At 38.8% G+C, this 23,986-nt stretch overlaps 1 protein-coding gene across 1 annotated transcript in view; it reads right to left on the reverse strand.

Annotated features, from left to right (window-relative positions):
* The window catches only part of LOC103773779 (myosin light chain kinase, smooth muscle), a 97,303-nt gene that overhangs the window by 18,856 nt on the left and 54,461 nt on the right, over positions 1-23,986 (reverse strand). Inside the window, exons 13-15 of the mRNA XM_008941159.1 lie at positions 14,281-14,331; positions 12,835-12,962; positions 9,044-9,197 (exon numbers count right to left, since the gene is read on the reverse strand). Coding sequence (XP_008939407.1) covers positions 9,044-9,197; positions 12,835-12,962; positions 14,281-14,331 — 333 coding nt within the window. The remainder of the gene's footprint in view (positions 1-9,043; positions 9,198-12,834; positions 12,963-14,280; positions 14,332-23,986) is intronic.

The raw sequence follows: 23,986 nt of genomic DNA on the forward strand, positions 1-23,986 counted from the left end.
TTTGGAGAAAAAGCTAAGCTAGTAGTCTGTCACCTTAGAGAACCATCTGTTCAGGTTTGTCAAAGTAGTGCAGATTCTCTGACATCTGCTATGCACACAGCCAAGTCTGGATGGCTTGTGCGTGTTTGTTTGGTTTTTAAAGTGTTAGTTTGCTCTAATTCTCTGCACTGAATTTTACATTGAAGGAAGAAAGAAAGCATATGCTTCAGTCTTTCAGAGCACAGTAGCCTGCTTCCTGTGCAGGACATGAAAATACAGTCTCTCTTTGCTCACTTTCAATGCACTGCTGTTTCCAAATGAAACTCTGGGCCTGATTTATCACTTGCCTAGGCCACAGTTACCTTAGTGACCTCTCTTTCCATGACTCACCTAGATAACTGCAATCCATTTGACCAGCATAGTTTACAGAAGCAAGGCTTAAGTATGTGAGCACTGGAGAGAAAACATTGATGGTCAAGGGGACATCAGCTGTAAAGAAAATGCTACATGGCTTTACTCTAGTATCTGCCAGCCTTGAGAATATTTCTACTTTCCTAATAAATTTTTCCCAGTAGGCAAAGACAAAAGCCTGCAACCCTGGCTGGAGTCTCCTGAGGCAGAAAGATGCACGTTTTTGTTTGAAGTCTACCATGTGCCACTGCTTGCAGATCTGCTCAATGTATAAATACTGGGGTAGTAGCTGCTATGGGAGATCATAAACAAGAATGAAAGCCTAATCTTTGCTCTTTCTTAATATGACAGATGTATATGTACCATTTTACCATGCTTTAAAAGTATTTGATATCAGTTGGGATGGTATCCTGCAGCTCTGCAGAGAATTTGCAGATGGTCTCTCCATGTGTCTGTTTTGTTTCTCAACAGTTTACTCTATGGGGATTTTAAAGGTTACCCTTTATTCATGTGCCTGTATTGAAAGCTAGGATATTTTGCCAAAATACATTCCCTTCTGGAATACGAAATCTCTGTCAGCTCAATTAACTACTTCAAATAAAAATACCCAGTGGGTTAAGGAAGGATGTGGAAGACAAGCACATTTCTCTATTTTGTCCTTCTATTTTAGTGTTTAATATGCCATCAATATTCTTGAGCTGCCCATGTTCAGTATTTCATTTGCATGTCAGATGCAGTCTTTCACACGTGCAAACATACTTGGGCTTATATTGTGAGGGCTTCTGTAGACTTCATTGGACCACAATTTTGTTTTTCCTGTTCTAGACCAAACCATAGCCACAAGCCAACATATGAACTAGAAGGAAGGGAGTGCATCCAAAAATACACTGCTTCTTGTGAACATTTCCATAGGGGAAGAAATAGTTTAAATTATTGAGCTCTAACTTCTGTTTCACTATTATATGCACCAAAAGAAAGCTTATATATTCTCCATGTAAGATGTCATAACAATACGAAACCAGGGGTTGTCCAGTCTTGGCTGACTTACTTACAGCACGCATAGAACACCAACATCAAGACTTTAGCTACACTTCGTGATAGTCTAGATTGTCACAGTCAAATTAGCTGTACCTGCACAGTCCTTCTGAACTTGCTCAGAATCCTGCAAACTCCACTTCCTTTGTAGCAGATCCACCTCTTTTACTAGGATAAAAATGATTCACCTCATTTGTCTAACTGTATGACTACAGAGGCTAACCAGGTAGTTGGAGGCTGGACCCTTAAATGCTAAGGGATACTCAGGCAAAAAGCTTCCTATGTAATCTCTTTACAATATCAGTAGAGTTGCCCTGAGCTGGCTCTCAAAGCCTAGTGTCAGGCAAAGGAGATGGACAAGCAGCTAATTTGGCCTCAGGCCTGCTTCAGGCACTGTTCTGCAAGCAGCACAGAGACCATCTAAAGTCACCAACGCTAGTGGCACAGAGGAAACAGCAGCAGCAACACGTATGTGTGATACACACTGCACAGGGAAGTGGAGGTGATGCAAAGGAGGGTTCTACCGCTTTCCTTCCTATATGCTCCAGTAAACCAGGCACAGATGAAAAAAACCCCCTACTTCCCAACAAAGGGAGACCTAACTTACCACTAGCTCAGAGCAAGGATGGCAGATTCCAGTTTATTCTTGTGGCATGTGCTCCTTAGGACAGAGGGTAAGGTCACAAACAGCCCTCACATGAAATGTATAAGCCACATTTAAGACCACACCAGGACTGAAACACACACTTCTAATTTACTCCCAAATTGAGTTCAGCTGCACTCCTTCCTCAGACAAATTCTCAGAAATACTTTGGTAAACAGGTTTTGATATACAGCCTGGAGTAACCTTTAATTAATTTGTACTTGTACACGAGAAGCATAAAGCATAAGCATGCTCAGCCTTTAAATCATTGCTGTTTATGAGACAAATTTGACTTGAGGTCCTTGCCTTTTTTTCCATGGTGTTATAACCCCAAGTTCCTCCTGATAAGGAAAGGGACTTTCTCTTTCTGCATAGGTGGCAAACCCACAGCTCATACAGGACACCCACATAACATGAGCCTGTGCTATCCAGATCTCACTGCCTTCTCCACATGGCTCAGTTTAGAGCCTGCAGAACACAAGCACCATTCCAGGAGACCAAAAAAGGGAGCAATCTCCTTATCTAACGCTGAGTGCAGGGAAATGGAAATTGTTCTGCTACTTGATGTGCAGGTCAGGCTAAGCCAGAGCAAGGAGAAAGGGCTTGCTGAGCATTAGGGGCTTGCTGAGCATTAGGAGCTTGCAGGGCTCTGGCAGGCTTTTAAGCAGCAATGCTTTTCCAGTAGAAAACCTCTGAAAAGAGTATAACCACAGACTCTGAAAAAAGTTATTTTTCTTTTACAAATAGAGAGAGAGCACTGAAGCAATGTGTCTGAAGTATTCTTTATCTATTCTCAAAATTGGTTTGGTTTCTTACTAAATCCAGTTATCATATTACTGTATAACACTATTATTAGCTATTGTGATATTTGTCTGCCAGATAAAGAACAGACAGAAAGAAACAATTTAATTCCATTCCACAAGCTGTTTAGCCAGAGAAGGTATTTAATACGTTGCAAAAGCCAGTTGAACACTGTCCATGCCGACAGCACTGGCAAAGCCTTCATTTGAAATTCATCAGCAGGAGAAAAGCGAAACCATAAAAGGTCATAACTGAACCCAGCATTATTGCTGACAGGGCTCGGGGTCATGGCAGCCCTCTCTGCTTTGCTTGGAAAACTATGCCCTGCAGCTTTTTTTCCAAGGGAGAGGAGTGCTAGAAGTCGAGCTATTACTCCCCCTTAACACCCTGTAACCACCATTAACGCCTTTCTGGATGTTAGTGCACCACAGGTTGAGGATACAATTGAACTAGCAAAGAATGCCTCCGTCCTTCCGCAAAACAGTACAGGAGCAGGCGACCCGCACAGAAATTCCCTCCTAATGAAACAGCCTCCCCAGCAGAGCTGAGGAAGGCATGGACAAGGTTAGTGAGCTCAGGGGACCTGTGTCTGAAACGCACATCACCCCTGGAAGACACTGCAGGCTGTTGCTGGGCTCCTCCAGGTGTGATCCCTCACCATCCTGCCCCTCCGGACGGGTCTGACACAAACGGAGCTGTTTGCAGAGCACCCCGTTGAGACAAACCCTGGAGGTGCAGAGCAGTGCTTCCTGCTGTTGTTCCCACTTTGCCAGCTCGGGTAGCTGTGGTATAAGAGTAAAATGACCTTGCCCAAGGACACACAGGAGAATAGAGCTGGGAACGAAACCAGAGCTCACCGCTCCCACGCAAATGCCCTCAGCAGACGAACATCTCCTTCTGCCACTGGCCTAATGGAACAAACAAATATATAATGCATTCTCAGGAGCCCTTTTTCTAAACCATCTGCTCCTGTGCCTGAGTCAACAAGCTATTTGGATTACTTATGTGCTACACGTTAGGCATCTGGTTTGGTAACTGATTGAATTAGAGCTCCAATACCTGTCCACTGAGAGGCAGAATAAATTCTAGAACTTTCCCCAGTGAGCCTATCAGCAGATTCCAAGTCTCCACTAGGGTGAGTTTGGGTCCTCAGAACACCAGATTTGTGTGCAGGAGTCATGATGAATAATTTCTTAGTAACTAAGAGATTCCTAGCATTTAGCAACAGGTAAATACAGGAATTTTGTTGTGAGAGATACTGTCATAGTTTTTTCCTTCTTCGGAAGAAAGGTGAGGGTAAGTATCAGGAAAAATGACTAAGCAGGGAGTTCTACTTGAATTTCTTCTAACAGAAATGACATTGCAACTAGATGGCCCTTCAAGGAATAAATCTGGATTGGTGTACTGGCATTGATGCACAGGGCAATGAAAAATTGGTTTTCCCCCAGACATTGTTATTTTGCTGTAAAAATTTAGTTTTGATACAGTTGGAGAGTTTTGGCACCAAACATTAGCAGGGAGGCTGACAGGGAAGGTTACAACACTGTTGAACTACAACAGCAGGAACAACAACAGCAATGTAAGATACCTCTTCCTTAACCACCCATTGAATTGCCTTTTAGCCATAAAACAAAAATCCTCCAGCAATCCTGAGGAATTTAAAAGGCTAAAGGTTAGAGGCTGTGTCCACCCACATATTCTTAGGAAGTTCACTGCATTCTCGACCCTAACTGTAAACAGGGAATCACATGGGTGATGCAAGATATAATCTGATGCTTCTAAAAAGAAGATAAGATTTCAGAAGCATTCATCCTAGTACTTCTGAGCTGCAGTGTTCTCTGTAGAAACGTCTTTGGTTGGTCTGCTTCGCTATACCCTTCACAGGTAACTGCACTTGCTTTTCTAGAGAGACAACACACAGTTTCTGACCACTGCTGGATCCACTCAGTCTGAGTGGTGAGCACTGAGCCAGATTTCTAAGGCACTCAGAAAAAATGCCAGCAGTGCCACTATTCCTTTTTCAAAAGTGGCTATAGATTGTGATATTACTGGCACGTAGCTAAAATGTTCAAAACCATAAATTTAATAAATCTACCCATATACATCCAGTAAGCGTCATGAAAGGAATAAATATTCCTTGCTATCATTGTAGAGTGAGGGTTCTACCTTGCCTAAACCAGTCCTGTCTTAAGCTAAGCTGATTTAGTATAGGTTTGGCAACACAAGTCCACTTCAATCTGACGCAGCGTCTGCTGTAAATCATTACATTTTGGTTTTGTAGCAGAAACATGTTGCAAAATCTCCCTGTAGAGATCGTTCAACTAATGAAATGGCTTATTTAGGAGAGGTAATTATAACAATAGAGAAGAGCTCAGTGTGGACATTCTGGGACCAGTGAACCATTTAAAATAAGACGTTGCTTAACTTGGATGCCTCACTTCTGTTGCAGGTCTCCCAGTGTTATGCTTACACAGACAAAGTTACACAACGAATCAATGTGAAACTCAAGACTCGGTCCTTGTGGCTCAGGGCTGTGTACTCCTCACCACACTGCACTGCCTATCAATTAACAAGTCTCCTCTAACTTGACTGCACCAGGTGTGTGGACTGCAATCAGCTCACACTGGAGGCTGAGTGTAACATTTTGTTCATTGGTATTAATTAAATTGCAAAGGAAAAAAAAAATCTTTAGATTAAAGTTGGGTTTCTTTCAGAGCATCTTTTCCCATGGCCCAAATTGCATTGAATCTATTCAAACTCTTTAAGTGTCAGAACCCCCGCTTAGTTCAGTTCAGCTTGCAGTTGAAATCTGAGTCTGACAGTGTGAGCAGTTAGATTTTTTAAGAGCCAAAGTAATGCAAGGTAGCTTTTTTCCCTAAAAGTAATTATTAAAAATAATTTCTAAACTGATACCCAGCTTTAGTTTGCAGTCTAGGACCCAGGGTTTAAATCAGCAGGATCATTTCTGATTTGATTCCTGGCAGATAAGCTGAGTCCTTTGTCTTCTGATTGGAGGTAAGTCGATAGCATTACTTTTTTGGGAAGAGAGGTCTTTGATAACTGAAAATACAAAACCAGGGTCCAGGGTGGCCTTAAATATCCTCAGGAAGGTCTTTAGACCTTCTACTCAAAGCTACCTCCAAGGACGGAGACCGCACAATTTTTCTGGACAACCTGCTCCCTGGCACGTGTTACAGTGCAAATTTAATTTGGGAAATGCTTATTGGAGTCTTTCACATGAGAAGCTTGCCTGTCAGCATGAAGACTTTGCAGTCCACATGGTTATAAGAATTAATAAAAAAGAAATACTTCCTTAATTCCATATTTATTTCATTTTATAGTTTAACACTTCTTTGATTTACTAAAATTCAGAACAGACAAGCATGTTAGCTAGCCCTTTGAGAAACTCAGCTATAGGTCAGCTCAGACACACTCCTCCAGAAAGCAGATGTTCTGTATTTGTAATTTCCCTCAATACATTCAAGACTCAGCTGTGGACTGTGGTCAGTCAGCAGTGTTTTGCACACAGCATACATGTCGATGTGCCTTTTATTGGTAAATTTACAGGGAGACAGCTCACATTGTTTAGAACCTTTTTATAAATGACTGAGGCAAACAGAGCTGATCTCTAGCACTAGGGCTTTCTCCAGCAACGCTTGTTCTGAATGTGGGGTCAGGACAGGGAGGGCAAGTTTCTTCCCAGTACTTTGGATGGAGAACAGAGAATGGACAGGTGAGAACTCAGGACTAAGCATGATGTTTACTAGCCTAAGAGGTCTCACATTTTATGCATTTAGAGAAGCACAGTTTTCCTATTCTGACTGGAGCAGGGTTCCAACTTTCATGAACATTTAACATCTTTTAAAGGTGCTACAGGGTGAAGGATTTTATCTCAGTAGTGAGACTCTAAGTCACTCCCTAGAAGGAAGACATTTTGCTCCTTTTTTCCACATTTTTGAATACTCAGATGGAAGATGGTTTTAAAATGCTTGTGCAGCAAAATAGGAATCTTGAGGCTTTGTCATGCCTTTGGCAGTGCTGACATCAGCGAGATGTCTCACAGAAGAGGCTGGCAATTTTACAAGAGGGAATTTATTCTTTTCAGCTGGAAACAGATAGCTTGTCACCAGCCAAAACACATGGCAAAATCCAGAACATTGTGTGGATTCTTCACCCAACTCTCCCAAAAGCATCTCTGGGAATCCCATTGTTCTCTGGCACATTACTTATGGAAGGCCAAAGCAGGAGTCTGAGATGTAGCTTTATAAGGTTATAGAATTCAAAGACTTTCAAATCAATTAACTCCAAAGGATACAGACTAGTGACTTATATAATGAGTCAAGGCTCACACAGTGAAAAGATAATAGGAATTGTCGGTCTAGTTCAGCTAAAAAGAAAATCCATCTTGCCCAATAATCTGCAGCAGTTGGCTCAGAAAGTGTGAAAAAAAGGGAAGTGTAAAGAGCAATTAATCTCCTGCCACTCTTCTAGCTGCTAATAACCTGTGCTGGGGCTTTGGAGCCAAAAGCTTTACCCACAACAATAGGTACAGGATGATTCTATTAGGCCAAAGTTTTCACGGCGTCACTTTTAACCTACCTATACTTCTGACTTGCACAGCCCACTGTTGCGGGGGTAGTACAATTTATCTATGCATCATGTGAAAATTACCTATCCTATTTTCTTCTGTTTTTGAATTCTCTGGCAGATTGCTGGAATCTACTTGATATTTATATTCATATATTTATATTCATTCACTCAGATAACTACAAAAAAAGCCACAGATTAAACAAAAAAAAATTAATTTAAATAATCAGGAAGCATCTACTGACAATACTTACAGCAGTATGCAACTGTGTGACATTCACTCTTAACAGTGGATATTGTATCTGAAAGTGGGATTCTACTCATTAAACTTTTTATGTTATTCACTGGGTTGTTGGGATAAATTTCCACACCAATTTGGGTTGATGGTATTTTGCCACTGATTTCAGTGGAGCCAGATTTTCATCTCTGGCTTTACACTCTCATTTCTTTACTTGCTCACTAGCCCAGACATCTGTTAGGACAGCAGAAGCAGTGCAGATATGAGTGTGTGATTAGGATAGGATGCAGACTTGCTAGCTGAACCAAAATCAGTCCAAATGCCTGGGCAAGCTCTGCACACCCCCACCCCCTTTGTCAAAATCCTGCAGGCCGTAGGCAACACAGCATGGAAACAGACCATCTTGCAGACTAATGTTCTAGCCAAATCACTGGTTTTGCTTATAGAACTTCCCTGGATTTCCCTGGAAACCATTTGTCCACACCAAGGTGGGTTCATGACCCCTTTCAGAGCCTGATGTCACAGCTCTAGATTCTGTGATACTCAAGATAGCTGGCCCAGAACTATAGGCTGCAGTTTTATCTGTGAAAATTCTGCAATTGTCTACCAGTCACAACTTCCTGCAGCTGCCCACAGCCTTGATGGCCAGAATGTGTCATTTGACAAGGCTCTTAGAAGCTTTAAAATACGTGTGTAAAAGCCCACATACGAAGTACTCCATGTTCAGAAAAGAGTGCCTTTATTCACTGCTTTCTGTCACTATAAAGCAGCAGTCAATGGTAGGAATTTCAATTAAAAGGATAAAATCTCCTTCCCCCGAGCAACAGGATGTATTTAAGTTTACAGTCTAATAGAAAATACCTCAATCCTTCCTGAATGAACAGCTTTAAATATTGCAGTCTAGCAAACATCTGGATGCTGCAAACATTAAATGGGAAAGAGAAGTCATATCTATCAAAAAAATGGAGACATGAGCTGGTTTGGTTTTTTTTTAAAAAAAAAAAAAGAAGTCTGAGCTATTTTGTAGCTACATCCAGGGAAAGCTAAGGAACTTCTATAAGCAAAACCAGTGATTTGGCTAAAACATTAGTCTGCAAGATAGATCTGTTTCCATTAGTCATTTTTTTCAAAATAAAGCACAGTAGAGCCCTACTGAAGTTGCTTATTATCTTCATTACGATGTCACTGTCCAGTCTAGATATTTTAAGGTACTTTTAGAGTGCTCTATTTCAGTCTTCTTAACTTATCTGATTATTTTATTTATTTTTTTTGCACATCATCGTATATAAAGCAAATGTAGAGCAATGTCTGAAGAATGAGTATATATCTAAAACATATTATGGACTTACCAACAACTGTAAGGTTGACTTGTGCTTGTCTGCTGCCAAGTTTGTTCTCTACAACTAGGGTGTAACACCCACAGTGTTCCTGCTTTGTTGATGATATTGTCAGCTTGCTGCTGTTTTCAGCATTCTCAATTTTAATATATTCATTTTCTTCAATCTGCCCAATTCAAAAGAAAAAAACAAGATTTAATGGGATAAATCTCCTTGAGAGAGCTCAGATTACAATACCAGGTTATCATATTGAGTGTTCTGCAGATGATTCTATTACAGCTGTGAATATGTGCAGCTGGTAAAGCGTGTAATCAACACAAAGCATCTAGCAATGCAGTGGAACATTATAATGGCTCCAGTTCTGCAAAGGCAACAGGGAGTGTTGGTGTATCTGGGACTCCACTAAGAACAGGAGTTTCACTTTCCAACTCCTCTTTGACAGGCTTAAAACACAAACTATGTAATTGGCAACAGAACAAAGTTTGGTCTTGCATATCTCACAGAGATCACAGTGGAGCAAGGGTTTAGCTCTAAATACACTGATTCATTTGCCATTGCCCTTTAGAGGCCCAATGTGCAAATCATCCGTCGCTGTGACTACAGCCTCTTGTTTTAGCCAGCCCTACTCTGTATTTCATAGAATCATAGAATCATAGGGGTTGGAAGGGACCTCGAAAGATCATCTAGTCCAACCCCCCTGCCAGAGCAGGATCACCTAGAGTACATCACACAGGAAGGCGTCCAGGCGGGTTTTGAATGACTCCAGTGAAGGAGACTCCACAACCTCTCTGGGCAGCCTGTTCCAGTGCTCCGTCACCCTCACAGTGAAAAAATTTTTCCTGATATTCACCTTGAACCTCCTATGCTCCAATTTGCACCCATTACCCCTTGTCCTATCATAGAACATATCATTTCCACATAACATTTCTCGGGTTTGAACAATTGAAGATGATGTTGCCTGAAATTGAGATATAATACTACAGCAATGTAGAGAGACACACAAAGAGCAGATTTAGCTTTCTTATAGCGTTTTCATTTTCTGGAGAGGCAAAAATCAAAATCTCAGCTGAAAACCATGGGCGTATTATGAACTAGGTTTTAATTGAAACAAAGCTATCATAGCATAAATGGCCAAGGAGACTTAGATTTTAATCAGTATTAGCTTGAGACATGACAGATTATTTAAAAACCTCATAATGCTACACTGCAGTTATAGAAGCCGTACACTGTGTTCTTATAAAACAGACAACATAATGTCAATGCCCTTCTTCCTCCCACCACTTCCTTTTTAGATAAGCTACTCTTCCAACTCATTCTTAGAATGTCATTAAAAATGAAGGCTATTTTGTTTGCCTTATCTTGTCTCATATATTCAGAGAATAAGAAATTGCAAGGCTAAGAGCAGGACTTTCCCTGCTTTCTCCTCAGCTGAGATAGGACACATGCTATATGCCCAAAAGTAACCTGAGAAAAATGCTCCTACAGTAACTCAAATAGAAAGTTAGCAAATGGGATTATGTAGCATTGCAGTTTAAATTACACTGAAAGTCATTGCCCCTGCCCTTGTACTTTGTTCTGAGATTCTACACTGGCTTATATGCTTTGCTTCATTAGAATTAGTTAAAGGGTAATAGCAATGAAAAAGTCAGTCTAGTAGAACTAGATCTGTGTTACTGCACAGAAAGCCCCGATAGGAGGCTCGGTGGCTTGCACTGGTTGTGAGGAACAGGAAGCTGGATCCCTGTGTTCCCAGAAGAAAGTCACTGGCCGTAGTTAAGAAGGTCCAACAACTGGCAGCGTTAAAGGATGGACTTTGTTGCTCAATTAATGCAGAGGCTTTCAAAGGCTTTCTTCTTTTTAGCTGAGCAGAGTGCCAGCATCCCTCCACTGGACTGCTGTCATGTACAGGGTGACAAACTGGTGACAGTCTTTTTCTTCAAGCAAAAGATACTTGTCCAGAATATACCTGTGAGAGGCCTCTGTGGATCTCTGGAACCTGAGGGAATGTGAGGAAGGAACATGGAGAGGACAAGTCCCTCCTGCACACTGCAGCACACAGTGGCAGCGCTGAAATCACAACCTGCCATTTACAGGATCTGCTCAAATAACTACTACAAATAACCCCTAAGAAAATTGTAAGAACAACTGCAAGCTCTGGTGGTTTTCACTTTTAGGACTGGGGATGGAATAGAGTTCAGTTCAACCACATTTATGGAAGAGAAAGAAATCAAAGAATAAAACAATATATGGGGAAGTGTAAGTGAAATTGAAAGCAAAATAATGGTGCAGCACAGTATATAATGACTGGCTTCCCATCTAATTTAATAAAAGAAAGATTAGTGTCCTTGCTTGTCCTCCTGCAGTGTTTATTTACCTTCCTGAAGTCTCCTCTTGTCTACCTTGTTCACTTGCCATAATAAACTATTAATTTTTTAAATGTTCTTTTAATGTACAATTTTGCAAACCACTAGGTTGTCTCACAGTGGGTAACTAAAGAAGAAAGTATAAAGATAGTAAAAAAGATTCTACAAAGGAAAAAAGGTGTAGAATCACAGATTATGGAACTGATACAGGTATTTTGAGCTGCTGGTCTTTGTTATCACAGAGATTTTGTATATAAAAATGGCCTCAAAACCTATGCAAATAGTATTATTGCATTCAACAATGAGTTTGGAATTATGCACAAACCAGAATTTAGAGGGGTACATTTTACCCATGTGTTAAAACAGAGCTCAACAAAACAGGACACTGAATGTCACTGGAGCTTCTGAGATCTAGAAGCAATAAGTACCCTGGTTTTTAACTCCAGTCTTGAAACTAAAGAATTTTAAAAAATACAGGAGTTCAGGAAAAATATACCCTTTCCCCTAAAGGAAGAAGTTATTTGGGGTTAGCAAAGATGGACCCTGGAATAGCCTTTGCACTAGCAAATTGTTTTGAATTCTTTCAGCTAAATGCTGACACATTTGGATTTGGAGTCTAAACTTCCTTGTAGGAGATGTTTTTATTTATGTTCTATAGAGTGCATAACAAGTTCAGAATGAAATAAAGAGAAGAGCAGCTACAGTACATATTTATATTTCCTCTATTCTAACCGGGCAGTTCATCTTCCAGTTTGCACTTGCATATTGGGTAGATGTAAAATAGCTTTATTGTTCGCTAAAGCAACTCTCTTTAGAAACTGCCCTTATGGATGGACACATATGATATAGTTGAAGGAAATTAATTCAAGTAGAAGGAACTTTAAACCCAGGGGTGAGGGCATTCACAACAACAAAGTCTTGTGCCTTGCATGGTGACGTTTGTGCTGTAAGACATTTCACTCAAGCTTCTTATATGATGTTTTGTACTCTGACATAATTTTAGACCAAACATCAGTGAGGAAGAGGTTATTTTTGAAGGAGAGAAACGTTTCCTGTGACAGATATTTTTCTGATACCCATGTCTTTCACATCACCTATTCTTTAATTACCTGGTCTCAGGCTTTTCTCAAAGGATCAGGCATTTGTTATAGGAGAAGACAGACAGCAACAGGTTTAAACTGTAGTAAGAAAGAGTTGGTTTTGGCATTAGGAAAAAATTTCAGACACTATGAGTATTTAAACATGTCAATAGGTTTCTCGTGGAGATTGTGAAATCTTCATCACTGGAACGCTTTCAGCAGAGGTGAGAAAAATATCTGGCAGGAATAGCACGGACTTTGTAATTTCCTGAGGAAGGGAGATAGACGAGGTGGGTTGCTGATGTTCCTTTCTAGCTCTACTTTTTCAATGATTGCTAAAACAGACCAGAAAACAATTTACCTGCTTACGGAATTTCATCCAGGTGCAGGTTATGGGTGCTGTTCCTACCACCTTGGCAAATAATTCCACTGATTCACCTGCACGGACTTTTCTGTCTTCTGGGAACTGAGTAATCTGAGGAGGAGCAGCTGAGGAAAAAAGAATAAAAAACCCTTTAGGTGACTATAATTTCTATTTTTCTTAAAATCCAAAACATTTACATCTCTCAGCTCAACAGTTTCACAGCAGGATTTGAAATCCAGATTAGAAGTTACCCATTGCTTGCAATGAAACAATTCTGTGGATGTTGTTAATTCTACTGTAGTGAAGCAATAACAATCTACCCATCAGAAGTTTGCTCATATCAGACCAAAGTACAGAAGTCCAAAGGCTAAGAGTGTTAAGACCAACCACTAATTCCAAATATACAGCTTATGAAATTTTGTGTTGGGTTTTTCAGAAAATGAATTTTTATTTTGCACTTTTTATTTTTGAAGAATGGCTCCAGCTGACTTCCTATCCATTTCTGTGTGCTGAGGGAGTTTGCAAACCTGCTCCTTAATGTCTTCAATAGCATTCAGAAAATTCAAGACTCTACACTTGCCTGTGAAGATTCTGGCTTCTATAGCCAGGTAAACATCATTTGGGACATCTATTAGAGAGACAAGGAAGGAAATGGTTGCTCCATCACACCCCATTTTCCTGTGAGCAATGACAGATCCTTTTTTGTGTATATTACAGTGCTTCTTTAAATTCAGCATTCATGAATGCATTCATGCTGCTTTATTTCTGAATCAGGTATTTCTCCTCTTCCCTCTCACTGCCTGAATATCAATAGATGGCAGATGGCAGACATCCCCCCACTGCATTCCCCCTTGTTTGGAAATTTTTTTTTTTTTTAAATTCCTGACGGAAACTAGTCTGAAACACATATCTGGCAGAGAAAACAGTTTAAATATGACAAGGTTTTACAAGACTGAAAGCAGGTTCCTCTAGAGGAACATCCTGGGTAACTTTAAATATAGATAGCTTCACCTAGGAGAGTGCAAAGACATGAGCAGGTTACCATAATGCCGGTTAGAAGGAAAAGTAGACTCTATAACTTCTCTGTAGTAGCTACTCATGCAGAGGTGACATTCTGTGATACACAGAAAAATCTCTTTCGCTGAAGGGCAAGTTATGTTGCGAATCTAGAAAAGGGCATGAGTTACAACTCTACTGCTGACATTTGGTAGTGTCTTGTTATAGTTTACTCAACAGTAACTTTTTCACGTGCTAGAATTTAAGTCTTGGCACAGTGATAAGAAAAACCTTATGAACAAGTCTGAAAAAGGGACTTTACTTACCTACATTTAATCATTTACTCATGTTTAATCACATGTGCAAACAAATTTAGTAGGCAAAGAGCTGTACTTAGAAATGCGGTTTATTATTTATTCCTACAGGATGACATGCGCAACAAATCACCTGCTTTTGGAGGAGTCTTTGGAGCTGGTTTCTTCTTCACTGTTGCTTCACCTAGTTAAAAAAAAAAAGAAGTTTAATTCAAAGGTGAGCTTTGGAAGGTAACAGATTAACTGCAAAACTTACAACCATATTAATGCATCGTTGGCACTTGAAAATATAACATATTCTTTCAGCATATTGAATGGAAGAATTAAAAATACTTTTTAAACCCACTTATGTTATCCCAAATGATCCTCAGAGTATTCACAGTTGTTTTGAAAGACTCAAAGATGTCTGCTGCATATCTCCCATAATCTTTCATACTCCATTTATTTTAGCAGTTTAACTGGGTTGAAAACACCAGGCCAAGATCCATCTCATACTGAATTTCTGCTCATATTTCCAGCATAACAGTTAAAACTAGGGTAGTTAACACCACAAACTGCTTCTTATATCACTTGTGAGCTAGCAAAGAATCACCAATATACAGGCAGTAAATACTAGTTTCACCCCTCTGCTTCATTCACTTCCTTAGGTTGGGACAACTTTTTGCTGTATTCACAAAAGAAAGGGACATGACATCAAAATATATGGCCAGAATTTAAAATCTATTGCACATGAATTTTGGGAAGACAATGTTCTACAAATTGTGAATGCTAGGTGGAAAGACAGTAGAGAAGACAGGTAGTTAGGAAATTACTATTAACTATTTTTCACAAAACAAGAACTAGAGGCCACTCAAATTATCAGGCGGCAGGTAGAAAAGCAACAAAAGTATTTTTAAATATGGCATGCATAATCTACATTCACAAACAAGTAACATTTCACAAGATGAAAACATAAATAGGTTCAACAGGACAGATTCATAGGAGTTAAGTCTAGTGGTGGTCATTAAAAGTCCCAGTCCAGATGCCTTCAAACGGCTGAATTCCAGAACTGGAGAAACTCATTCCTTTTAGAGCACTCTCTTTTCATGTGCTATCCTAAACATTCTTGTCAGAGGATGGCCTCTGCTGTGAAAGAATATTTCCTATTTTATTCTGCTCAAGTAGGCAGCTTGATTGAAGTGGTCTGGCTTTTAAGATGTTATTGTCTCCAATGGAAGCAATGTCTACTAAGTGCTTTTGAATATCTGGTAGAATATGCATAGGTACCTAGTGATAACCATAGAAGTCTCAAAAGTTTTGAAATGTTTGGTTCGTTGTTCACTTAAATTATTTCAAAGTAGCAAGAACATAAAGAAAAAATAACCAAATAAACCACAAATCCACTAAACCAATAAGAAGAGCCGTTTATTTTACCTGGCTTTGCTACAGCAAACTACAAGCTGTGCACCATACCCAGGGAGCATATCACCTGATGCCCCATGCATAAGAGTCATGGGTTACGAGTCCACCATGGGAGTCTAATGTTATAGATCAAACAACAGACATATGTGAAGACTGATTTTAAGTTTAAAAGTCACTGGAGATAGTACTTGATGTGCTATATGTTATTAAAAGACCAAATGCTTTAATAAATTTATAATGGTTTAGCTGTCAACACCAGAGTTTATTCAGTTTATTCTGGAGAATATTTCACTATGCACTGAATATAGAAGTTTTTGCCACCTTTTCTGTAAACTTGCATTTCACAGTAATTTTCTCTCAAAGTGTGCTTAGCTTTTATATGCTGGGTCTTTATTGATTTTGTAGGAACCAGAAACACAATAACAAGAGAGGTAGGCTAGTCTTGCAGTTCTTATGGCTGAGTCAAAAAAGAATAGCTGAATATTTCCCAAATAAGTCTTTCTTGACTGTCAGCTCAACAGAACTAGTTAAAGGTTTAAGTTAGTACTTGTCAGGTGTTTATCCTAGTATAACTGGACCACCAGGACATGAGCTAAGTATGGACAGCATGAGATGTCCTGCCTTGTCTTCCACGTGGGCTTGACCCTGTTTAAATGGAGGCCTTCAAAGGCCTACTGCTCATTAAAGGGACACATTACTTTTTGGGCCACAGACTGATGTTCTCTGGCCGCTGTAGTAAGCGACAGCAAATATATTTCTAGATCCTCTTTCCTGCCTAAGCTGCATGAGCAAAAGCAACAAGTGGTGTTTTCAAAGTAGCTTTCCTCTTTGTCATTGTATGGTCACACCCTGAGGTGAAACCCTTACTTCAGGCTGTAGGCACAGTTATGTAGGTGAAACTACTTATATGAGCAGGTGACAGCTGTAAGGGCTGTAGAGTCCAGCCTATCATCCGCCTTTCATTTGCATTTAAATTATTAAGAATATATTTTATATTGTATTTGACGTCAGATTCTCTGCTCTCCTCTCAACTGAGAATGAAACAGCTGTTGGGTATCTCCTCAGAACTGTAATGGCTTTTAGTACCAGCTAAAGCAACAACATGAATTTGGTAACTTCCACACTCAGTTAAGCCTGATACAGACAAAGAACAGCAATGATGAGCAAAAAGCACCATTTGTCAAGTGCCATCTTGTGCTGCAGATACTATTGCTATTTTTCAGAAATGTCACTGAAGACAAATAGAAAGAAAAGCAAATTCATTAATCCAGCGTGATTTTCACTCAGCTATCATTGCTTGGCCTACAATGTATATTTGCTGCAGTACCTCAGTTAACAAGCAAGGTTCTGGTGAAGTTATCACACTCTCCAAATGTTCACATTGCATTCTGCTTCTTAATATCTGAGACTTATTTTTTCCTCCTGACTGACAATGTCATTCTCTGCCTTTGTACAATACATGCACAGAATGAATATCTATATATCCAGGAATATACCCCTCTATATACCCCTCTAATTTTTCTCTGCCTACTGTCAGCCACTTGCAATTCATCACAGAAGGGATCCCAGTACCATAATTTGTTCTTTCACAACGACACTCAGTGACGTTCAGATCATCACTGTTAAAGAATAATGCTTCTATGCAGAGTAGGATGTATAATGAACCACCAGGTATTATATTTACCATGTAAGGGGACAAGCATGGTGTCTCTCCTAGCACTGGAACAACTAAGGGCTATGCTTTAGACAGTTTAAAAGCCTCTCAGCTCAATGAAGATTTCCCTAGCAGCAAAGCAAAGAACATGAATGAACCCATGCCCTCATTCAGCTAGGGTACTGCTTTTTATATGGAAATACAAAATTTTTGTTTAGTAATTAGTTTTTACCCACCAGGACATTACATTAACTTAACTAAGGATATACAGACTGTCACTGGACTTCACCAAACCATGTGGACTGCAAAGGGTTGCTGGAGGTCTGGCTGAATATCCTGTTTTGTAGATACAAATAGCCCTGAGCAAAAATGAAAGACAGGAGCAGTGTGGAATGGGATGAATACAAGGATGAGTTGCTGGGTCTGTGAAGCTGACTTATTTGGCTAATAGCATACACTCCACCATTCTTAGATCTTCCTTAAGAATACCAGCTCATCTCACGCACCTTTTTGAAATGCAACTTTTGTTTCAAAAGCTGCAGGAGACAGCTAGTGAAAAAAAATCTAGTAAGGTTACCAAAAGTTGACAAGGTCAAATGGTTGTTTTCATTAAAATACTTGAGCCAAACATGAGTTCAAGTTTGTCTCTGCTACTTTAAAAAAAAAAAAAAAAAAAAAGACAGTTTGTCTCTCTTTTGATATTTACATTGAAACAGGCTGAAGCTGAAAACCAGCCTGGAAAAAAAAAGGACATAATATTCCCTCCTTAAATGAATCTGCCTTCTAGAAACAACTTAATGTAAACATTACAAGGCTGGTATTTACATAACTTTATAGGCAGGTTTGCCTCTTAAAGAGATTGTGTCTGAGTTTCGGGACATAAACTGAAAAAGGGAAAGATCCTTTCCTTCTAAAGGCTGATAGCTGTGGGACATTTAGTTGTGATGCTCCTTCACCCTGATGGTGAAATTGTGAGAGTAGATATATTCCAAAGCCTCCGTCTTTCTTTTTGTTTCCCTTTTTTGGAATTTTACTAAAAATAGGCATAGCCCTCCCCTGAAATGGCTCTCCGCACAACTTGCTTTCATAAAGCATGAAGTAAAACTCTTGCAGTCTGAAAAAAACATGAGCATGCAAGATAGCATTTCCAACCAGTCCATAATTCCTACTGTTTTCCTTGAGGGACATGCCTAAAATTATATGCATGTCTTCCACAGTGATGTATTCAGCACCTGGTAAACAAGTGCAGTAAATACCTATCTCTGTTAACATGAGGATCAAGACATTTCCCTGCTTCTGTCTGCTTGTGGAATAGCCTCATTTTATCTCAGGACAGGGGAAGGGCTGATGACATGTTCTAATACTCTCTTAACAGTCACATAGAAAACCATTTTCCTCTCATGCAAAACTGTTCAAGATTTCACCTTCTGAGAGGAACTAAATTGTTTTTTTCCAGGTTCCTTTAAGAGAAACTGAAAAAAAGAAGTTATGTCTGTAACACATCAGATACCATGATAACAAGAATATTTATGCAGGAGACAGAAAAGCCAGATATAAATCTATGCTCCTTCTTCCTCATATCACCTGAATGCTTCAAGCATGTGGGATGTGACATTATAAGTTCTCTCTCCCTCATGTAAATGAATCACAGTGTAACATCCTTCAGACCCTTCTGGGCATAGATATCAGGGTCTGAATCAAAGGTGACTGTTGTCTGTAAAGACTCACTACTCAGTGATATGATAGAAACCACGGAGTGAATGAGAGCTTGTGGACAAGGCAATGAATTATTCAATTCTATCCTTGTTTCGATCACAGACTTTGATGATGGTACAAAAACTTACTACAGGTATTGCTTAGCAGAGAGAAGACGAAATAGAAGATGATGGCTACAACTGTAGAAAAAGACAACACGTTACTTACCAGTTTATTTGTACATCTATGAATCTTTGCTAATTGCTACAGAGAAAAATGACAGTCACAATGCACTAATACCAGTAGCCTGAAAACTTCATCAAGGTTTTAAAGCTTAAACAGTTTTGCTTCATTGCTTCTCAAAGAGCAAATTCCTCATATTGTTTCCAAGTAACTGTTTATTACCTAAATACAACAAAATAGAAAGCTATTCTGACTTAAATGTGATTACAAGCAGAAATTAGAAAATCAAATGCCATACAAGTCAGTTATTTGAATTTACATGTTTGAGAATAGTTTTTGATAGTGTTGATTTTTTTTATTAAAAACAACTGTCATTTTGTTGCAACATCCCATATTTAGTTTCTAAATTATGCAGAGATTGTCCTCTAATTGGAAAAAAAAAACCAGCCTCCTCCTTCTCAAAAAAAAAAAATAAAAATGCAGGAAATACTCTTGTATTCCAGTCAAGAGAGAGCCACTGTTTACTAGCGCGTTCAGAGCTTCAATAATGCAATACAGTAAACTGAGAGTAACTCAGCATTTGAAGACAGCTTGGCTGGAGGAAGAAACAATTCCATAGCAGTCTAGCAGCACACTGCTTGAGCAATTTCAGCAATTAAAGCAAATCTGAGCAGCACAGAAGAGATCCATATTAACTCAGAAAATATCACTATGGTGTGAGCTGTAAAGTAATTTGGCAGAGATTTAAAATGCATACCTGGCATTTGCTAAACAATGCTGAACTAAGCATTGAGAAGAGGTCATTTACACAACAAATTAGTGTTTCTCCATTGCTCTCTTTATATGTACAGTAACCAAAATTTCTTTTTGTCTGTGGAGACAACCAACCTTGAGTTACCAAGTTAAATCTTGCATTGCCTGTTTACTCCAGCCTAACTTGGTTGGTGGGCCTTGTGCCACAGTTATTCACCCTTGGACCCCAATCCTGAGGAATGAAGTCAGTACCTTTCATCATACAGTTTTAGAGAAATATCTAGGTCTTAAAAATAGCTCATGGCAATTTTATTTACACATACTAAACGAGGAATTCTCAGCTTCTCTTAGAAAAAGCTTGTTCGGAAGCTTCCCTGGCAATGTCATTCATATTGTTCCAACACACTAAGTACTTCACTCAGTGCAGAAGATGCCTTGGTTCGTTTTGCAACAGCCAGGAGTAGAGGGGAATTGAATGGGACTGAGAGAACTGGTTTGAACAGCCTCTTTGACCCTCAAAAGCAACTTGGACTATGGAAGGGACTGAGGACGGCAGCAACAGCACAATCATCAGATCACAGATGCTACACAATAATCTTATATCTGCAATTAAAAGAACATCTCTGACCTGATCAGCTGCTTCCTTTGTAATTGAGTTCTTCCCATAGAAAGTGGTAAGTTTTGGACTGAGCACAAAACAATCTGACATGAAATGAAGATGTTGAAACATTTAATTTTCACCAGTGCTGTGTTTTATGTTAGATTGATAGAATGGAAATCAAAAAACTTGAAGTGTTTACTAATTTAGTTATATAATATCTAAATTGGGTGCATCATTTAAAGTTTTAATGACATTTTATTAAAATATGCTTGCAGACTTGGATTCTCTGACAAGATTGTTTACTGAAGAGTAAATAACCAAACTGCACTCTAATCACTTGGCCGCTGACTCATAATTTTTCCATGGTAATTAAAATTATGCCCCCACTATAGCATGATAAGGAGTCCTGTCTGACATATTTACTTTTTTGACACACTGTTACAGAGATGCCACTGCTCAGCCTTGCATTCAAGTACTAATAATGTTGAGAAATCAGATCTGGGAAGATAACAGTGCAGCCTTCCAGAGGATATGATCTGGACAGTGTCAGTGGGGACATTTTATTAACAATTGTCAGCAAGAGAATGCATCGTTACTTAACCAAAAATGTGTTTGAAATGAAATCAAATCAAACATTACAGTAGTGGATATAAAAGATTTATATCAGCAAGATATCAAATACTGCTCAGTAATGTATTTGGAGCTTCTCTACTTGAAGGTGTGTGGAGGAAATTCTTTTCTTTGATGTAACTTTATTTTTAATGGAGCAGAACTTAAATTTGTGCAATCAAACTCTGTGCTGGGTCATCCCAGTACAGCACATGATCTGGATATGAGAACAGCAGGTTTAACAAGTGTTACTCAGATGAAGGAATCCAGGATGTCCTGTTAGGTTTTCATGCCACTGATTATGACAGGTGATAGTTGCCATTTCTTAATATTTACTGGAAGAAGTGCTGTGAATTAGCCCTACAAAAACCAGCAGGTATTTTTTTTTCCAAACACTTTAATCCAATGCTTAGATTTAGGAGAGTTATTTTCTAAAGCATTAAAGCCAATTCTTTTCACAGTAGCAATGACTGGGATACAGTTTCTTCCTACTATAGTAAAGTTATGTTGCACAGCTCAGCATTGGTGAAGTTTAAAAAATATGTTGTAATATGCCCTTTTTCACAGAAAATGTCAAAAAAAAAACCCCAACCTTTGAAAAAATAATCTTGGAAAACTTACGTTTTCTGTAAATTTTTGGGATGTTTTGGGTTTTTAACAAAACTGTAGTATTTTGGATATTGCCTGTAAACTGATCACGAGACTTGAGGATCAAGTTGGGCTCTAGCCAGCAAATGCTTGCTATGATTTACTGCTGTTTTGGTCCTCGGCTTAAGACACATTAAGGAGGACAAAATATTAAGAAGTGTGGAATAGTAAGAGATTTAAATAATTTTTTTTTTTAATATTTTGAGAATAATTATTTTAAAACTTGCAAATTAATATTTACTCTTAAAAATCTCAAGCAGCACTTCATTTTTTCCACACTCTGTTGGGCCAAAGCCATTTGTTTAATAAGCACTGAAGATTTTGCGTGTGGCCTTGGTGACTGAAATAAGCAATTCACTTTAAGCCTAATTTGAAGTAACTTCTAATTTCGGTAGGAACTGGGTGCTCAGATCCCTGGTTTCAGCAGCTGGTTTCAAAGCTCTCTAGAGACAGGTTCAAGTGGTGAGAATTTTTAGCTTAGTACTTGTGCTGCAAGGTTATGTCAAACTAGAAGACCCTTATATTATCCACTGATTGTTCTGGCATAGCATAAGAGTATGCAGTATGGTAAATAATGAAAGGTTCCAACTTTCCACTGCCTCTTCTAGTCTTTTACATCTATGCAGAAGAAACATAAGACTTTATTATTTTAACTCGGTAGCATTTCACATCCACCTAGTGAAGACACAAGTGACAATGCCTAAGTCAGTACAGTCAGTGAAGAATGAACAAATTCCAACATTAAAAGAGAGGTGTCCTTCCTCTATTCTTCCTCAGGATTGAATTCAAAGCTGGATCTCTTTTCTCTTCTCGGAAACATTCCTATTTATTCTGTTTATCATTACAGAGTTGCATTCTGCAGAGTCATAATTATTACCAAATTCTGGTGGCAGGATATTAAGTGTAAACAAAAAGAAATGCATCCTAATTTGCTAGCATGGGAGCAACCTTTCTGCACCTAAGCACTGTAAGCATCCATTCACAGATACTGTTAAACATTGAATGCTACAAGGCTGCCTTTAGATGTTTTTGAGAATAACTGCTTATTCTAAACCAGAGTCTAGTATGTTTTGCATTTCAGAAAATGTAACACCAAATATTTTACTTACTGTTGGATTTCTGTAGTTTATAAAATCCAAGCTTCCAATAACAAAATAACATTGTCAGATGACCTGGGTCAGCAACTATTCTCAGAGTGTGACAAATACTACAGATTAACATACTGACAACATTCATTCTCTTTCACACAAAGAACTGTATTGACCTTTGCTTTCAGTAACTAAAAGTTAATTAGTTTCCTGAAGGTTTCTACTAGGGCCGAAACCAAGGATGACTTATAATTTATCTGAAGGCAGAGAAGGTTGACATAGCTACTAACCATGAAGTTTGACTTGCACTTTCTCACAGAAAAGGGAAAATATGGACTTTTTTTCCTGATAAGAATTTTGGAAAATGACAGAGAATATATAGTTTCTGTATCCCATACAGTGTATACTCATGTGACTGAAGTCACTATTCAAAGTTTAGAATTTATTGAGTGGGATTAACAGACATTTTTGTTTTCTCTTTCTTCATTGTCATTCCTTACACTCTACTTGCCATTAGGCCCATTGCTGAGTTGATACAGAAACAAAGATTAGAAGAGTTCAGAGTGAGAAATTAATCTCCTTATTAGACTGGGACATCTTAATTCGCAGTCATTGATTATTCATCTTCTTCTAACCTTAAATAGAGTAAATATGCACAAATATCTGATTTGTTAAGCCCATTCTCTTTCAGGTAAAAAACTTTAAAATCTCTGCATCTGAAAGGGATTTCAGTTTAAACTGAAACTGTGAAGTCTACTGTATCATTTTTATATATTTTGCCCCTGACAAATGTACAAATAAACCATTCATCTCAGGGAGACAAGTACCCAGTCTTCAGAGACAAAATGCTGAGATGTTAAAAGCCACCTCTGCAGCCAAATCCTTTTAAAATTAAATATGCATTTTTCCAAAGATTTTTCCAAAGCCCAGCTTCTACCCTTCTCTCTGGTTACCTTGTTGTTTTCAGTGAAACAGGAAAGATGTTTCAAAGGTATTTTCAAAATCAAAAAATCAAAGATCTTATGAGAAGCTCAAGAACCTTAAACACTGATATATTATGCCACAGATCAATCTTAAGAAAAGCATGCATCATTATTTCAACTTTCTTTCCCCAATAATTTCTGAAGCCAGATTTAATAGCTTCTGTTTTGCTACCTATGTCAAATTTCTACTAAAATCAACAGCAAGATGAGCAATTATTTCAGCA

Source organism: Merops nubicus, unplaced genomic scaffold (assembly GCF_000691845.1).
Source record: "Merops nubicus isolate BGI_N331 unplaced genomic scaffold, ASM69184v1 scaffold9790, whole genome shotgun sequence".
NCBI lineage: Eukaryota > Metazoa > Chordata > Aves > Coraciiformes > Meropidae > Merops > Merops nubicus.